The following is a 17,193-nucleotide window of genomic DNA, read 5'->3' as shown; positions in this document are numbered from 1 at the left end:
AACAGCTTGCATGCACAACTCATAAGGACAATTGGCCAATAGTTGGAAAGATTCCTTGTGTCTTTCCCTGGCTTAGCAATAGGAATTACAACAGCTCTCCTCCATGCACCAAGAAAAGTACACTCCTTCCACACTCTATTGTAAAGAGCGAGAAGGGCAACCAGTGACTTATACAACAGATGCTTCAGCGTTTTGTAATTCACGCCATCAAGACCCGGAGAAGACCTATGTGTCGGCAACAAAGCTCTCCTTAATTCAAACATAGTAAAAAGTCTCTGTTATAAGCCTCAGATTTAAAAGAGTTGATTGCGATGGGATTTTTTTTCAGAGTGCTACTTAATAGAGAGAAATGCAGATGAATAGTTTCTGCTGGAAGAAATGGCAGCAAATGTTTCACCAATAGTACAGTCAAAATTCTTTAATCCACATTCGTCGGGACTTCGATTCCGTATTATCGGTTTTTCTGGATTATAGATCATCAGTTTAAATCTGGTAAGATGGCATGAAGAAATTATAATAAAAAAATGTAATTTATGAAATAAAGAGCGATTATGATCTAAAGGGTATCAAAATTTACAAAAAAGAGCTTAATATTTATTTGCTTACTTTATTAAATATTTCTTCCAACGCGCGAATGCGTAAAGCATACATTACGCATAGTTGAAATTAGAAAATTGCAACCAGAAAACTATTTGATGTGTTTTCATGATATTTATAATGACGAGGAATTTGACTTAAATCATATCAAAGACGGAGTACACTGAGATGAAATACTACATTTAGTAAGGAATTACAAGCCAAATAAAATAAAAACATCTGCCCTGAAGATATGGATAGTGCTGACAGATCAACTTCTAATTCACTGCACGCAGCGCCGCTCTCGATGTGCAGCAGCGAAAGGTACGTTACTATGTGAATAGCCCTTGTAATTAACACTTAAAGTCATATATGTTTAGGATGGTGGGTTCCACATTCCTTCCACGAGAAGACAACTGAAAACTGTCACATTATTATTATTTATTTATTTACAGCCCTTTCTTTGTATTCTCAAACACTGCAAAATGTGTAATACCTAGTAGTTTTTTGGTGTATTTGGTGTGTGTGTGTGTGTGTGATTATGGCAAAGCCTTGAGGGCTATCTGCCTAAGGAGAGGGATGCCTTTGTGGACGACTTTCTAAGGGAAACTGGCTTGTATACACGTTACACATGGGGAAAACCACGAAAACGCCCATACAGCCAGCCCGTTCACGGGATTCGAACCTCAGACCGAACTACCAGTGTTCAGCTACTTTACCGCTTGGCATCTGGGGGCAAGTAGTTTTTGGAGAATCAGGACACACAATACACATTTCTTGGGATGCCATATGGTATCCATGACCATTCAGTCAAAGAACTTGAATGAATTCTCTGAATTGAGTTCTTTGAGCTGCCAGATGGAAATAGGTTCAAAGCTAACGCTGTGATGCAAATTTTCACTATTCAGTTAAATAGCAAAATTTGAAAAGTAGTGAACAGTTTCTTCTGAACTTGCGGCCATGCAGGTGATTTTTTTTGGGGGAAAGGTAATTTATTCCTTATAAAGTTTGTTTCACAATTTAAAATGTTGTTGAAGTACCATCTTCTGAATAGCAGCAGGTCGTGTTCTATAGATCTTTTGCAAGATTTAGGAAATTCTTTATAAAAGGTAGTGCACCTATGATTTGCCAATCATACACACTTTGGGAGAAATAAGTGCATTCTTATTACACACTAAATAATATAGCATACTAGCGGGCAAGCCCGCCAGCTGAGCGGGCTGAAGCCCGCTATTCATTGTTCGTGTGTATAAGAGTTCCTGATGTAATTTCACCGGTATTCGAAAGTTGGAGCGAACTACCAGTGTCCAGCGGTTTCGCGCTGTCTGCGCACACTTTATTAAAGTTTGCATCCAGAATATACTGCATACACGATACACATGCGTAAAATTACGAAAACACCCATGCAGCCATCCCGCAAATTTTCGGGATTCGAAAGTTGGAACGAACTAACAGTGTCCAGCGTTTTGCGCGGGCTGAACCCGCTTCATTAAATTATGCATCCAGAATATACTGCATATACGATACACATGCGGAAAATCACGAAAACACCCATCGAGCCAGGCCGTTGGCCTTTATTTGAAAGTTGGACTGAACTACCAGTGTTCAGCGATTTTACCCAGCTGCGCCCGCTTTATTCGCGTATGCATCTAAAAGATACTGCATACACGTAGCATATTAGTGACAAAATTATCTTAACTCTGGGTTAAAGTTCATATAATAACTTTAGCTCCTTTCATTCAGTACTAGCAAAACTTTTCACATCAAAAATTCATCCGTATGTCGATGTAGCGCTCTGTATTAATAGGAGAGCATTATTTAAAAATACAGAATGGATACAGTCAGATCAATATTGGCCAGGAATACAGCTTATCCAAATCTACAACTGGTATCATATGGAAGAACAGACTCGATAATTTCTATTCAAAGGGATAAAAATGGATCCAAGGAAAGAGTTTTTAACGGCCAAGCATAACGATGTTGAAGAATTGCTGAAATAATTTACCATTCAAGAAAGCTGCACTCTACCATTACCAGGACAAATGCTAATCAGGAGTATATATTTTAAAATACAAGTAATTGCAGGGACAAGTCTAAAACATGACTTAATGCTAAGTAGTTTATCACGAAAATTATCAACGCTATGGTGAAAGGAGAAAAGAATTTAGTGATTACACATTATAACTGAAATCAACCCATACGATTTTTTTAATTACAGTTGTAATTCATTTCTTCTGGAGATAGGCCAATTCTAATCTGTCTTTTTTTTGGAGGGGGGGGGAGACTTCATCAGTAAATTTTTACATTATTTTGCAAGCCTATCAACATTTTTTTTAACAGACTGAATAAAGCAAACTAAATTTTCAGTCCCCCCTTAAAATTCGTTTTAGTAAAATTTGAGTACATTATATTTTCCAGCAAATAAAGTAATAGAAAACGTGTAAAAAGATGTACAACATGTATAAGGAAATAGAAACTTAATTCCAGAAATGAAAGGCAAGATAAACATCTTGCTTTCAAACAAAATATAAGCTTTCTTAAATTTTGACAACCTATTGAGAGGACTTTTGGCTCACCATGCATTTTGAGTGCACCCTTGCCACACAGATACTGTATGCCTATAAAAATCCATGCCTTATCCAGAATTTGAACCCATCGGTATACAACAGTCAGCATCACTAACCACTACACAGCACTGCTGGCACATGTGCATTCCCATAAGTATATATTAGGTATTGCCATTCCAGCCCCCAACCTGTTCAGAGAACTCGGCTCATAGTGCATTTGAGCGCCCCTTTGCTGCACAAATACTATATGCCTACAAACATCAATGCCTTATCCATGATTTAAACCTGGTCTCCTTAGCAAACAACAATCAGCGTCATTAATCACTACACAGGGCTGGATGGTTCGATTTAAGCGTAATATCTGTCACTAGAATTTTATTAAATGACTAACTGATAAATTTCCGATTTTAATCTCCCAGGTGATAATTTTGCAGCACCAGCGGCCATATGATTAAGAGTGTTAAATAATGGCAGTTCTTCCCAGGTGAACAGGATAACTCCATTATTCGTTTTCATGATTCCCTCACCCACCCATGTATAACATGAATATGAGCCAGTTTCTTAGGAAGTTCTCCACTAACATCTCCCTTCTCCATTAGGCAGATAGACCTCAAGGACTTGGCCATATTCAAATAATATAACTTAACTATGCAGATAAAAATTTTCGGTACTGTTCCGTTTTAAGGATTGTAAAAAAAAAACCGCCAAACTATTGTTGATGCCAGTGCTGCCAAAAATAGTTGCGGCAACCCTAACACAAGAAAGGAAATATAATGGTAAATAACTATCCAAGATTACTGTTTTAATTTAGAATTTCATATAATAGTTTTTTATTACTATAATTTATATAACAAAGGCTAAACACAAGTGAATGGATTCCTGCATCACTATTTCGCTATCGAGTTATCGCTAAAGCATAATTTCATCTCGTTGGTTTTTCAAACATAATTTTCTATAATGAATGATACCTTTTCTTTGAAAAAATTCTATTGCAGACTTTTCGTCATGGGCGATTCCCAAATTGTTAAATCTATAGGATATCAAAAAAAAAAAAAAAAAGATTTAAAATCGAAAAAGGATTTAAAAATTAAACTAGTATTTAAATGGCATCTTAAGAAATACAGAACTATCTAAACTTACGCAATTTGAAATATGCGCATACGTTACATTTGGCGCACTGTTAAATGGGCACGTTTGCTAGATTTGGCACTTTTGCGCATACATTTCCGCTGCAATTTTTTACAGTCCTCAAAACGGAATAGTACCAAATTTTCTTAATTATACAACAGTCAGCTAATACAGCATCAACTAATAATCTTAGCAAGATTATCTTGAATCAAAAAAAAATGTTATAGCATACAGCTATGGCTCCTGAACATACAGCACTCAAGCTCCTGAACATTGAAACCTTCACCTTTTTAAAAATGTATTCTCAGAAAATATCAAATATTCTAAAGTTTCTGCAATTCAAATTCAATTCAATAAACATTAGAAATATTACATCAATGCCAAAGGCTTGATTAGAAAACAGGCTTGATATATATGTAATGCAGAAGATCATAGCTGCTAGGCTGTGTCCAACAAATGCATTTTTATAACAAAAGTCGAGAAATATGCAATACTGAAATTTCATATTTCTTAAAAGAGGAGCTGAAAATTTTTATTCGCATAATGGAAACCAATATTCAGTATATTTTTTATGGACACACTGAACATCAAGATGCTGATTCAGTAACAATAATGATGAAGCAATAGATTTAAAAAATAGTACACAAATTTCATTCGATACTCATTTTTTAAAGCAAAAAATCTTTCATGCATCTAAGTATGGTGATTCTTTTACTCAGATGACTACACACGTCCCACATTCTTTCCTTTTCCAGAGTTTATTGGATTGCACTTTTCACAATGTTTTTTGAAAAATTCAAAAGCATGATTTAAATCATTGCAAAGCACTTTTTTTTTATCACTTAACTGAAAAAAAATTCTTTCTCTCTGCAGCTTTAAGAATATGCCTATAAATTTGAAGCAGCACAAAAAGGAATTATTATTTTTTAAATAAATCGAAAAATAAAATCCTTATTACCGTATTTGCCAGAGTCCAAGACGCACATTTTGTCTTTGAAAATATGTCTGAAAAAAGGAATGCCTCTTATACATTGATACTGCAACTTATACGCCGACACTCGGTATCATCGGAGTTATGAGATTTTTTTCTTGCTTCCTTGCAGAGTGTGGGAATATTACAGATACGTAGAGTTCAGTGAATGCACATGCACTGTTAACAATCACAGCTGGGTTCGTTTAAACTTTCCAATTTTTATGAACAACTTTTAAGTGTGTGAAATTTCTACTGTTCAATTTTCTTAAATTTGTTGGAAAGTTATGGCTCAAAACCAATGTCATCATAGCTAAAACATAGCATACAAGCTATGTGTGATTGCATATGCTAAAAGACATGGGAAACAGAGCTGAAGAGAGGTATTTCGAGCCACCCCCAACTGAGAAGATAATAAGAACTTGGCGGAATCAGGAAGAGGATCTAAACAAAGCAATTCGCAGTAAGCATAACCTACGAAGGGGAACTGCATAACTGCCTGAACTTGAGGCAGAGCTAAATACTTGGAATTTACACCACAGAAATACGAGACTCTCAATCTCCACAAAAATGATTATTCATCAAATGAAAGTGATAATGACTAATAGAGAGATTGCCAATTTTAGTAGATCTACATCATGGTGTTCAAGATTCATGAAGAGAAACTAGCTTCGTATGCTGACTAAAATATCATAAAAGATGCCAGATGAATATGAAGAAAAAATTATTATATTTCATCCATTCTTCATTAATGCAGGAAGACGAGAAAATTTTGAACTTGCACAAATAAGAAACATGGACGAAGTTCCTCTGACTTTTGATGCGCCCTCAAACAAAACTGTAGATTCCAAAGGTACAAAAAGTATTACTGTTAAAACTTCCTGACATTAAAAAATTCACTACACTGTTGTTTCATCCTGCTGTGCTGATGAGACAAAATTGCATCCACTATTGATTTTTAAAAGGAAAACACTACCCAAAGAAAAATCGCCAAAAGGTGCATTTATACACGTTCACTCAAAAAGCTGGATAGAGGAATGAAGTAATAGACAGATAAAATTGGTCGAGGCACCCTGGCAGATTGTTTAATAACCTGCCCTACTAGTACGGGATCAGTTTCATTCACACAGAACAGAAGATGTTAAAAATAGGATCAGTTTCATTCACACAGAACAGAAGATGTTAAAAATAAACTCAAAGAATAAAAACAAAGCTATAATTTAAAGAGGCCTAACTAGTCAGCTTCAAACATTAGATGTCTGCATTAATAAAGCATTTAAGGGATATGAAGGAGAAGTGAAACAGATGGATGCAGTCTTCAAATTTTGAGGTTACACCATCAGGAAGGAAAAGAGGCTTAGCATTTTGCAAGTTTGTGAACGGGTCAAAGCTTCATGCTGTAAAACCAGGTATCAATAACGCACTAGACGGTACGGAGGACAATTTGTTGTATGAGGACTCAGATGCTGATTTAGAAGAGTTTTCGAGTGACTCTTCATATAGCTCTGGAGATGAGTATCTGAGTTTTCACAAAGAAGATTAAAAGGTGTTCTTTCCCAGATAGATTAGGTATTTTTAGAAAGTATTATTTTGTATTCATATTACTTTATATTCAAATTACTGTAAATTCATTACAATGATCAGTAATAAAGTTTTATCCTTCAAATTGAGTATAAAATGGAGGTGCGTCATGCCGACAAATGCGCTAATTACTTTAAATATATAGCTCTGCACTGAATCATAGATTTTATTTAGAATCAGAAATTTAAAATAAAATGAAACGTGCACCATCGTGTCTTCTGTAAGTTTGCCTTTGCATGCTGTGTGAATACCGGCATCACTAACAAAATACAGTTCAAAGTCCGTAATCCAGACTCGTCGGGACTTCGGCGATTCCAGATTAGGGGTTTTTCTGGATTATAGATCATCAATTTTAGATCAAAATTTACAAAAAAAAAAAAAAAGCTTAATATTTATTTGTTTACTTTATTAAACATTTCTCTCAATGTAAGTTGTTTAAGTTGCTTCGTTTTTTGTGATAATACTTTCTCTTTAATTCTCTCTTCTATAAACAGTCGCTCATCTCTTTACTTGCATGCGCAACAGATGCACGCATTAAACGCGCATGCATAAACGTATTATGCACATGCGTAAATGCATTTATGCATGCGCATAAAGTTTGCAGCTTTGAGGTCCAGATTATAGATCACTTCGGATTATGGACGTCCAGATTAAAGACTTTGCACTGTAGCGCATTTTACATGGATTAAAGGGAAAAAACTTTTCCTTGTTTTCCTTCCGCGACATGACAGAATACAGGAATTTCTCCTAAATGCATATGGTATATTAATCACATTCAGATGACGAAATGAGTGTTCGTTTAGCACTTAATTTTGTGCAATTATTTTATTTTAGGTATTATTATTAGGCAAAGACGAGCATTATGCTTCGAAATACTACACATTGAGTTTAAATTTTTTTTTTTTTTTTTAAACTTCTTAGCTTCTTTCAAAATTCCATATGATCATGCAGGATCTCGTACTGGCAGGCAGCATGAGACTTGCCAGTATGCCTATCACCAATTTTATGCAGCTCGAGAATACATTTCCTCTTAATTAGCACAATCACGGAAAGAATTTGAAGAAAAACAGTTTAATGGTTTGCAATTTAATTTACATTATTTTCAGTTTTCAGTACCAAAAACGACTAACTCTGCAGAAAATCTACAACTAGAGTTAGTTAAGTGTGACTTGACACAATGATAGAAATCTTATACAAGATTTGAAGATTCGGATTACCTAGTTATTAGTATTCATCGAAAGATAAACACAGTCGGTTGTGAATTTTTACAATAATTGCTTTGTTTTGAAGTACATTTGCGTTTGAACAGTTTTTTTCTATAACTGAAATTTAATAAATCTATGAAAAAAACCAGAACTGCCTATGAGTATTTACTATTTGTGCCAAGATACTTTTTAGTAATTTTCCTTCAAAATTACAAACTTTATGAAAATCAAAATACCATGAAGGATTGTAGCTCATAGGTACAGTAAGAAACAAAAAAAGTTTATTACGTACATAAAAATATTTTTTTCTGTATGAACCATAGAAAACTCTAATAAATAAAAGAGTTTGGACAAAACTTTATAATTTTAGTTAAAAGTAAGTTACTTAGTAATAACTTCAATATTGTTAGGGATTTGGTATTAAATAGCTAATGTTAGTAAAATTATAAATTAAATTGTTTTATTCCCCGTGCAGTGCAGTGCGTGACAGAGAAAGCTAAGCCAATAAATAAATATCTCTTTTTGATTTCGGGAAATTGCTAGAATATTCTCGTGCATTTAAAAAGCTTATATAAGCGGCATGAAAACCTCTCAATTAGTTAGTTAGTCGTTTTACGAGTTTTGTTTAGAAAACTGCTGATGTTTACTGTAGTGAACTTACTGTGAAACCGGATTGGCTTTCTGTGTTTTGAATTCAGTTCTGTTCAATGTTTGAGTAGTTTAAAAGATAACCAGTGTGAGATATTGCAATAGTATACACATATCTGTGGAAATTTAAGCATTTTTGTTTTATTTGTTGTAAATATAATAAATTTTATTCATTTTTCATCAAATTTGTGCACTCAATTCATAACAAAATCATACGCATGCAACAATATATTACAATTATTCGAATAAAAGCCAATTTGAAAATCTTAATATTTTCCTGTCAATGTGCTTGAATTATCAACTGTGACAAAGAGAAATTTCTTGCAGATACCAAAACTTTTAGATTTCAGGCAGAAAATAAGCATAAATTTGAATTTTTTTTGGTTGATCTTTACATTATGGTAACTTGGCGTTTTTTGGCGAAAATTTGGCGACCAACTCTTTTACAGCAACCCTCTATTTTCTTTCCCGAAGACATGTTTCTTTTCTTTTTATCTACTGAACACTTCTTCCAACAATCTACTAGCCGAATTACACTTATGTTAGAAATTTTATCTAACAAAACTGCTTAATCATGACAAATATTCACTGCAAAATTGGGAAAAAGTGCACAATACCATACTCCTTACGCGTTTTTCAAAATAACACATACACATAAACCATGTACACGCCAACTTATTTTTACTTAAAAAAACATCCCAGAATTGCACAAAAATGGCATTGTGCACACTCTTCACTCTCATAAATTAGAAAAATTTCACGAAAATACATGACAATTTTCTCAATCTTTAAACCCGGTAAAAAGAACATATATGTCAGATACTTATATTATTTCCATGCACGTTTACTTCAACTAAAACGTATACCAAATTCCTACAAACATAAAATTCACAAAATAACTATGATTTCATTAAAATATAATTAAATTCAAAAACACTACCTTTATCGCCTCCAAAATGTTGCCAAAATACCAGTTACCATATTGTAAAGATCAACCTTTTTTTTCTTTATTTTTATATGCACATTTTAAAAAATACCTAGAATTTTTTTTTTTTTTTTTTTTTTGTGTGTGTGTGTGTGTGTGTGGTTATTTGCTAATTTCAGATTGTGCATTTAGCCCACATGCAGTCTGAGTTTGAGACCACTGTGTTAATGCAGTAAAACTGAATTTTTATGTGAAGCATGACTGAAAATGAAAGAAACAGACTTTTAAAAGGATTAATTCAACAGATAATTAGATTTTAATCATCCTCTAAAAAGTGAAAATTGCTTAAAAAAAAAAACAGAATGTGCATATAAAGGTTAAAATACAGGGCATATCCAAACTGTATATAATAATAATAAACTCCTACGTAAATTTATATCATATATGAATATAAACTCATACGTAAATTCATTTCATGTACGAATCCCAACAGCATTCATAACATAATCAATGAAATTCATAAAATTAAGTAACTGATTTTGCTAATATGAGCATTAACTGTACCACTGATCAAATTTTATCAATGTAAAATTTATGTAAAATTTAACGAGTATTAATTACTATTATTGCACATTACATTTAGAATTACACTTACATTTGCAAATTACTCTTATAAATATATTACAGTTTAATCTGCATAAATGAAGCAAAATTGAATTATAATGCACTATCTGTAAAGCTTGCCTGAAAATTTAAATCCAAAGAATGTAAAATTTTTAGGTACTTCTTTGTTATAGCTCCCTCGAGATTGTATCAGCAATCAATTGTGATCTCTCACCAAATTCTGGCTGTGTGTTCTTATATCTCGCCATATAATCGTATATAAGCACCATGTTCCATTTTTGCTCTTGCCGTGTGTTCTTATTTGATGGTATTTTTGAATTCACATTGTTTATTTAAAAATATATTCATTGTTTTTCTGCATGAGTATGATGTTAACAAGCTTAAACTTACTGAGTAGTGAGGTGCATCATTTTTGCAAGAGGTCTTTTATCTGGCAAACAAGTATGCGAAAGTGGTCGCAACATGAAACTTTATGTTAACGACAAGACAGTTTGGAGGTGCAACAATAAATATCGCAAAAAGGAGAAAGGCCTCTGTGTTGGAAATTGATTCAGCAGTTCAAGAATATCATTATTATATTTATGTATTCTTGGGCAGAAAAGCTGACATTCATGAAATGGTGAAACAAGCAGCTTAATATGTGCGAAAGTGATGCAGCTGACTGGAACAATTGCATGCGATAAAATAATAAAGATTCTTAAAAATATTATTAAGAAACAACAAGTTGGTATTGTAATTATATATTGTGTTGTTTATTTTTATATTCGTGCTTCACGAGATTGGTGGAATTACAGCCAAGATCTTAACGTAAATCTAAAATTGCAAAATATACTTAGGCACCGCTATAGCAAAGAAATACCATTTTATTATATGCATTAAGTATTTTCATATTATGTAATGTTTAATAAATGAATACACAAATCCTATACTTAATTTTCAAATATATGTAATTCTAATTGTCCTTTATTAATATAATTTTTGAAATATTTGATGTTCATGCCTTTCATGCAAAACTCATGATAAGTCACTGCCCAGAAATCACCCGAAACTAAATCTAGGCTATACGGAGAAGTGGCACAGCTAGAGGGGGGGGGCAAGGGAGGATATAAAGACAGCATCCAGGAGGTGCCAAACTGATGTTAAGAAATTTTAGAATAAAATATTTTCTATTCTTGGCAAACAGGAGGGGGGGCGCAAGATCTTCAGTTGTCTCCGGACACTGAAAACCTCAGCTACACCTCTGATATAGCTAGACTTTCAGTGCTCTAACATCAGTTTCAGACATTGTAATTATAGCACATATGTTAATTTAGCAATAAAGATATCGTTCCAGAGAAAAAACAACTATTTTTTTGAGAAAATTAATTATTTCTTTTAGGTTTCACGTAAATGTGTTTTTAAGAAGGCTGCATAATAATCAGCATTTTCTATTTGCCTGTAGGCTAGCAATGGAAATATCTACAACTATAATGGATGGCATGCCAGAATTTTCCTTATTCATGATTTGAATGTTTGAACTGTCTCCACCACTGAAATATGGGAACATGGCTACATGTTTTTCTACTATATGCGTGCTAGAGTATTTCAAATGCTTCACAGTCATTTTTTCATAGTTTCTCATCCATTCAAGTCTCTAATACTTCCATAGCAATGTCTTCCTCTTCCATCCCAACAGAAATACTAGGTGTACTTCCATTTGCTGTTATCAAATACTGCAGACTGAAAACAGACTGGTGTACAACCTTCACAAAACTCGACCCAGTATAAGATTTACACCTAATATCAGATAAGAGATATAAGAATTAGCTTATAATTTTAATCAGCTCTTGCATTTTCATATTTATACTTAAATTATGTGTATTATTTGTCAATTAAAAATCACCTTTTGCTTTAATACTTTGCCTAAAATAAATATTTAAACCTATGTGCATTTAAACAGATGGTGAATTATTATTCTAAACTAACAAACAATTATCCCCAATCACAGGATAATTCTTTTACATTTTTGTAAAAATTATCACTGCCCAAAATCTGTAAAATTTGCTTTTCACATGCACATTCATATTAACAAACATTTTAGTATATGGACATCAAAAGGTGCTTGCTCCACACCAAAATTGAAATTACCTTTGATAATTGTTAAAACTGATGTTATTTATTTGATAAAAATTACTGTATGTGATTACAAATAATTCTGAAATACCACATATTCCTGAAAACACTGAGACAAATATGATGGTACTATTTAACAATACCCATGCTACTAGGAAATTTTACTTCAAATATTATATTTTTTACAGTAAATACAAATTTCAAATTTTGCTTACATATGCTTTCCCAGAAGAAAAGAAATAAAATTAAATTAATATTTAAAATTAAATTTGAGCAATGCATTGCATAAAGATGACTATAAATATATTTCTTTAATTTAAAATATAAAAAAAATTGAAATATTTCAGATTTAAATTCAGCAAATCAATAAAAAAAATTTGTCTTCAACTTTATGTCAAGTCCGTTTCCTTCAGATTATTTTACCCACGATTAGTTTGTAAATCTGCTTAAAAGGAGCAGTACATAGCCACAGTAGTTAAGCTTAGCTTGACTAGTTTATCTACGTCACTGAATATGTACTGCCCCTTTTCAGCAGATTTATTTATTTCAAACCATGCTAATCATTAACTTGACAGTCACTTATTGATGAAAAAGTGACAGTTCACTTAATCTATAAATAAATAATTGTAATGTTGGTAAAACATCTAATTGAGTACACATTATCTCAAACACCTGGTTTAATTACAAACTACAGAACTGTTAAAGTTTACGAAATTATTTAGCATTGGCAACTTAATTTTGTTTTGGATAGTTATTTTATGTGCAGATAGTATGCATTTTATATTATATACACATAATTGAATGTACAAAATACTCTGCAAGAATGCGGATTTTCTTACTGTTTTCTCAAAACCTGACACTCAGTGTAGACATCAGAACACTTAGCACACAAGTGCAGCTAGATTAGAGAGCTTTATTTCTTGAAATAGACAACTGTTAAAATTTACGAAATTATTTAGCACTGGCTACTTAATTTTCTTTTGAATAGTTATTTTATGTGCAGATAGTATACATTTTATATTATATACACATAATTAGATGTGCACAATACTCTGCAAGAATGCGGATTTTCTTAATGTTTTCTCAAAATCTGACACTCAGTGTGGACATCAGAACACTTAGCACACAAGTGCAGCTAGATTAGAGAGCTTTATTTCTCGAAATAGACAACGTTAAAAGTCTCTCCAGAGATGTGTGTGTGGGTACGTAGGGGAAGTTTCTATCTTCAATAACGATAACTTATGATTGGATAAAGGTTAAATGTACGATAAAGAAATCCGATCAATTTCACTGCCGTAAAAGTTTCGTGAAGATAAGCTTACAAAACCAGAACAACAGCAAATCTCACACCGAACTGATTTGAAATTTCGATTCCGTATCACATTGATAATTCATACAATACGTTATGCTGGCAAAATGATTACATGTAATTAGGAAATCTAAACACACAAATATTATGTGAGAAAGCAATTAATATATGCTATAACTCTAAAATATACATATATGAGTTTGATATCACATACCTGATACAGGCCAGCTACTGCAAGAAGAATTAGGGCTAATCCAAAAGTAAGAGCCATACTGTGTCTGAAAAGTACGTAGAATTCACGAAAGATATATGAATTCAAACATACAGTAGAAAAACATATGAAGCCAAGGGAAATTCAGAAGTGTTTCAACCAACTTTTAAAGAGCAATGACGTCAACGTCTGGTTGACGGATAATTGCACCACACTAACTTCGCGAACTGAAAAATTCTAATAAGCAGATAGAGACTTGTAAAGTGCTGAATTTGAAATACACAAATTGTTATTCTATTCTAATTAAATGTGTTGAATTTAACAAAACCACTGGCATTTCACTAAAAAAGAGTCTAAACTTTAACAACATATAACATCCACACCCTTACGACGCCATTAGTACCTCAGATCTGCGCATAATATAGCAGGCATTCCAGCAGAAATCGTAACAATCTACAGCATAAGGTCAGATGACGTCTATGCCTGCAAGCCAGTGATTGGGTGAAAAATTCCGTGACAGTTATCCAGTCTTGAAACCTTGAATAAGCCGGTGGAAAAACGAGAATTAATAAACGGGCAACTCATTAATAAGTTTACTTAAAAATTAATTAAAAAAGATAACATTTTAAATAAACGTTCAGCATTAAAAGTCCGAAATTGAGCATGAAAGCTAAGCGAGGTTCCTGATCCTTTGTAAGAGAGCCAAAACATATAATATCATCTGAGAAAATTGAAAATTTTGTATCTGATGATTTTTGGTTGAATATCGTGTGTTTTGATGGAGTATATTTTCATTTTGAAGATAAGCAGCATGTGGAGAGATTTTGCAATAAATGCATCTTTGTCCTTCTAGACCAGGGGTTCTCAACCGCTGGTACGCAAAGAAGCAAAATATTTTTAACTATTAAATTCAAAAATTAAAACCCCAACATGCTGATGGAGATTTTTCTTTAACACTCGTAAATTTATGCGATCTGAGCTTTGTTCATGAGTGGTGGTGATAGTAGTTCTTTGTAGTGGTAGTGCTAACGGTTTTCAGTTTTTGTTTAGATGGTACGCGTTAGTCAAAAGGTTGAGAACCGCTGTTCTAGACTATAAAATTATTCAGAAGACGAGTGCCACCTCGCTTTTATTCACATCGATGATCAAAAGAGTCAAAAATTCTTTGTTACACTCCACTAATTCCAGAAAATAAAAAACAGGGTAAATCAGAAAGCACCATTTTGAACGCTATTGACGATCGCCCTAGGAGCAACAGAAACTCACGCGAATATAGCAAGAACATTTTACATATATGCAAATGAATGAATATCATTTCCACCGCTAATCAGAGCTGATAAATAAAAAAATAGAAATTATCAGAAAAATATCTCGAATAACATCTCTACAGCTTTTGTAGACTTTATGAGCATTAACAACAAAATAAATAAGATTTTTATTGACGACTACATATTCAATATAATTAAAACTATATCGCTGGCAGCATAGATGAGGTTTTTTTTTCGTTTTTTGGTGGAACTCTGGAACTTTTTTTGTGTATTTATCGTATTTTTATGTATTTCTGTATTCAAAATTATATTAATGCACCCTACTTTTCGGTAACTGCCTTTTGCATACCATGTTTCTAAGTCACCAGTTCGAAAGCCACAACTAACATCCGGATTTTAAACTTTATTAGGAAGCACTGAAAAGTAATCAAGTATTGATTATCTAATATAATTTCCAACAAATTTATAGTGAAAGTGAAATATTAATTATCTAATCTTTTTTTTCCTCTTGTTGTTGTTTCTAATTGTCTTGATCCAAACTTATAACAATATCAAGTGCGCTAATTTTATCGTGGCCAAAGAGCAAGGTTGCGCCTATTGCTATCTTAGGTCCTGTGAACCACCTTATACGGAACAGTGCGAATGTGCATCCTCGTCGTCCCAGTTTTAAAAGAGAATCCTCTGGGGGACAGATCCTAGTATCAAATAATATGTATGTAAAAAAGGAAAGCTTTCATAGACGCAATTTAAACCAGTTTGACTACTGTGCTGCGATATCGTGGAAGGAAATTTTTCTCGTCGCTAAATTGCCATTTGCACATGAAATGTGCAAAATCAAAAAGCTTACAAGATTCGTTCTTTGACAAGACTTTAAATGATAATTTAAACTGATATTTTTGCAGATAATTTTCTTAAATAATCCATTGATACTCAGATCATTCATTTGATTTACATCAATAAAACGATAAAAGAAGTGGTGTCACAGAAGTTTGAACTCTTGATAAAGGTAACTTTCGACTTCCGACACCGACTCGACAACTATTTCACGTATGCGTAAAAAGATATTAACGCTGGATGAATAGCACTGTAAAGTAAACTTCGAGTACAGTATTTTTCTTCTGCGGTCTGACGGAGCCACTCCTGCTTTCGTGAAGCTTTTGTTCTTAACATACATATTCTTTGCTAGAGTCTCCTACTCTTTCCTCTGCCAACAACCTCTCGAGAAGAGCTTGCTTTCGGTAGTTTATCTAATGAAAGATCAGAACTAAATTTGAAAAGCATACCGTGGAAAAAATATAGAAAGAATTCTTCAGGAGAAAATATTAAATTCAATCATTGTCAGAGGGAAGTGCGTTGCAGGGAATAAAAGGAAAGTAATTAGCGTTAACACTTCAAGAAATTATAAACCAAATGAATATTTTTCCGATGTATGTTCAAAAGTTCCTTTTCCCTTTCTTTTCATTATGGACTTTCAGGCATTATGCAGACTCTGTAACAAACATTGCACAGTATTATGTCAGAACGTTTCAAATTTTGCCAAGAGAAGATTATTTATAAAGAAATGTAAATGGATATTCTGTCAATTTGCAATTCTTTATGAATAAAATGCTGTAACTTCTGTTACTGTAACTGTTTACTGTTTAACTACCGAAAACTGCTTGTTATCATATCTAACAGTGGACCTTAAGAAGTTAACTAGTGGTTGGCAAGTTATTGAATCTGTTAATGCTTAAAACGAAACACAAGATAGACTAAAGTTAAAAACTTAACACCGAAATTTAGTATCGACTACTTTTAATACAGCTAAAAAAAGTAGCGACAACATTAATGGTGAGACTGCTCGTCGTCTATCAGCTACAGAGACTAGTTGCTAAGCTACAGTTTTACAGTGATTATACAAGAAAAGCATGATCAGAGTTTTAACACCGTTCGGTAAGACGAACCCCAACTAACTAATTAACTCTTAAAACTGTTATCAGATCTGCAAGCTATCCGTGACTGCCTGTCGAAAGAAACCTATCCAGATATTTTTGCTTTCGAGATATATGATTGGTTGACTTATGCGAAAA

The 17,193-nt window shown here is 33.1% G+C and overlaps 1 protein-coding gene across 3 annotated transcripts in view; it reads right to left on the bottom strand.

The window, feature by feature from the left end:
- LOC118186697 (NPC intracellular cholesterol transporter 1-like) overlaps window positions 1-14,277 on the bottom strand; it is a 99,011-nt gene extending 84,734 nt beyond the window's left edge. For 2 of the 3 annotated variants that reach the window (XM_035356822.2, XM_035356823.2), the window contains exon 1: window positions 13,860-14,277. In XM_035356822.2, coding sequence (XP_035212713.1) covers window positions 13,860-13,916 — 57 coding nt within the window. In that variant the 5' untranslated portion in view covers window positions 13,917-14,277. The remainder of the gene's footprint in view (window positions 1-13,859) is intronic. The other variant, XM_035356824.2, reaches the window with a different exon arrangement.
- Window positions 14,278-17,193: the final 2,916 nt, after the last annotated feature.

Source organism: Stegodyphus dumicola, chromosome 11 (genome assembly GCF_044657685.1).
Source record: "Stegodyphus dumicola isolate Sdum_Otavi_A_Nest chromosome 11, ASM4465768v1".
NCBI classification, from domain to species: Eukaryota; Metazoa; Arthropoda; class Arachnida; order Araneae; family Eresidae; genus Stegodyphus; species Stegodyphus dumicola.
Note: the sequence above shows the minus strand (reverse complement) of the source record. Positions and strands in the feature narration are given on the sequence as shown.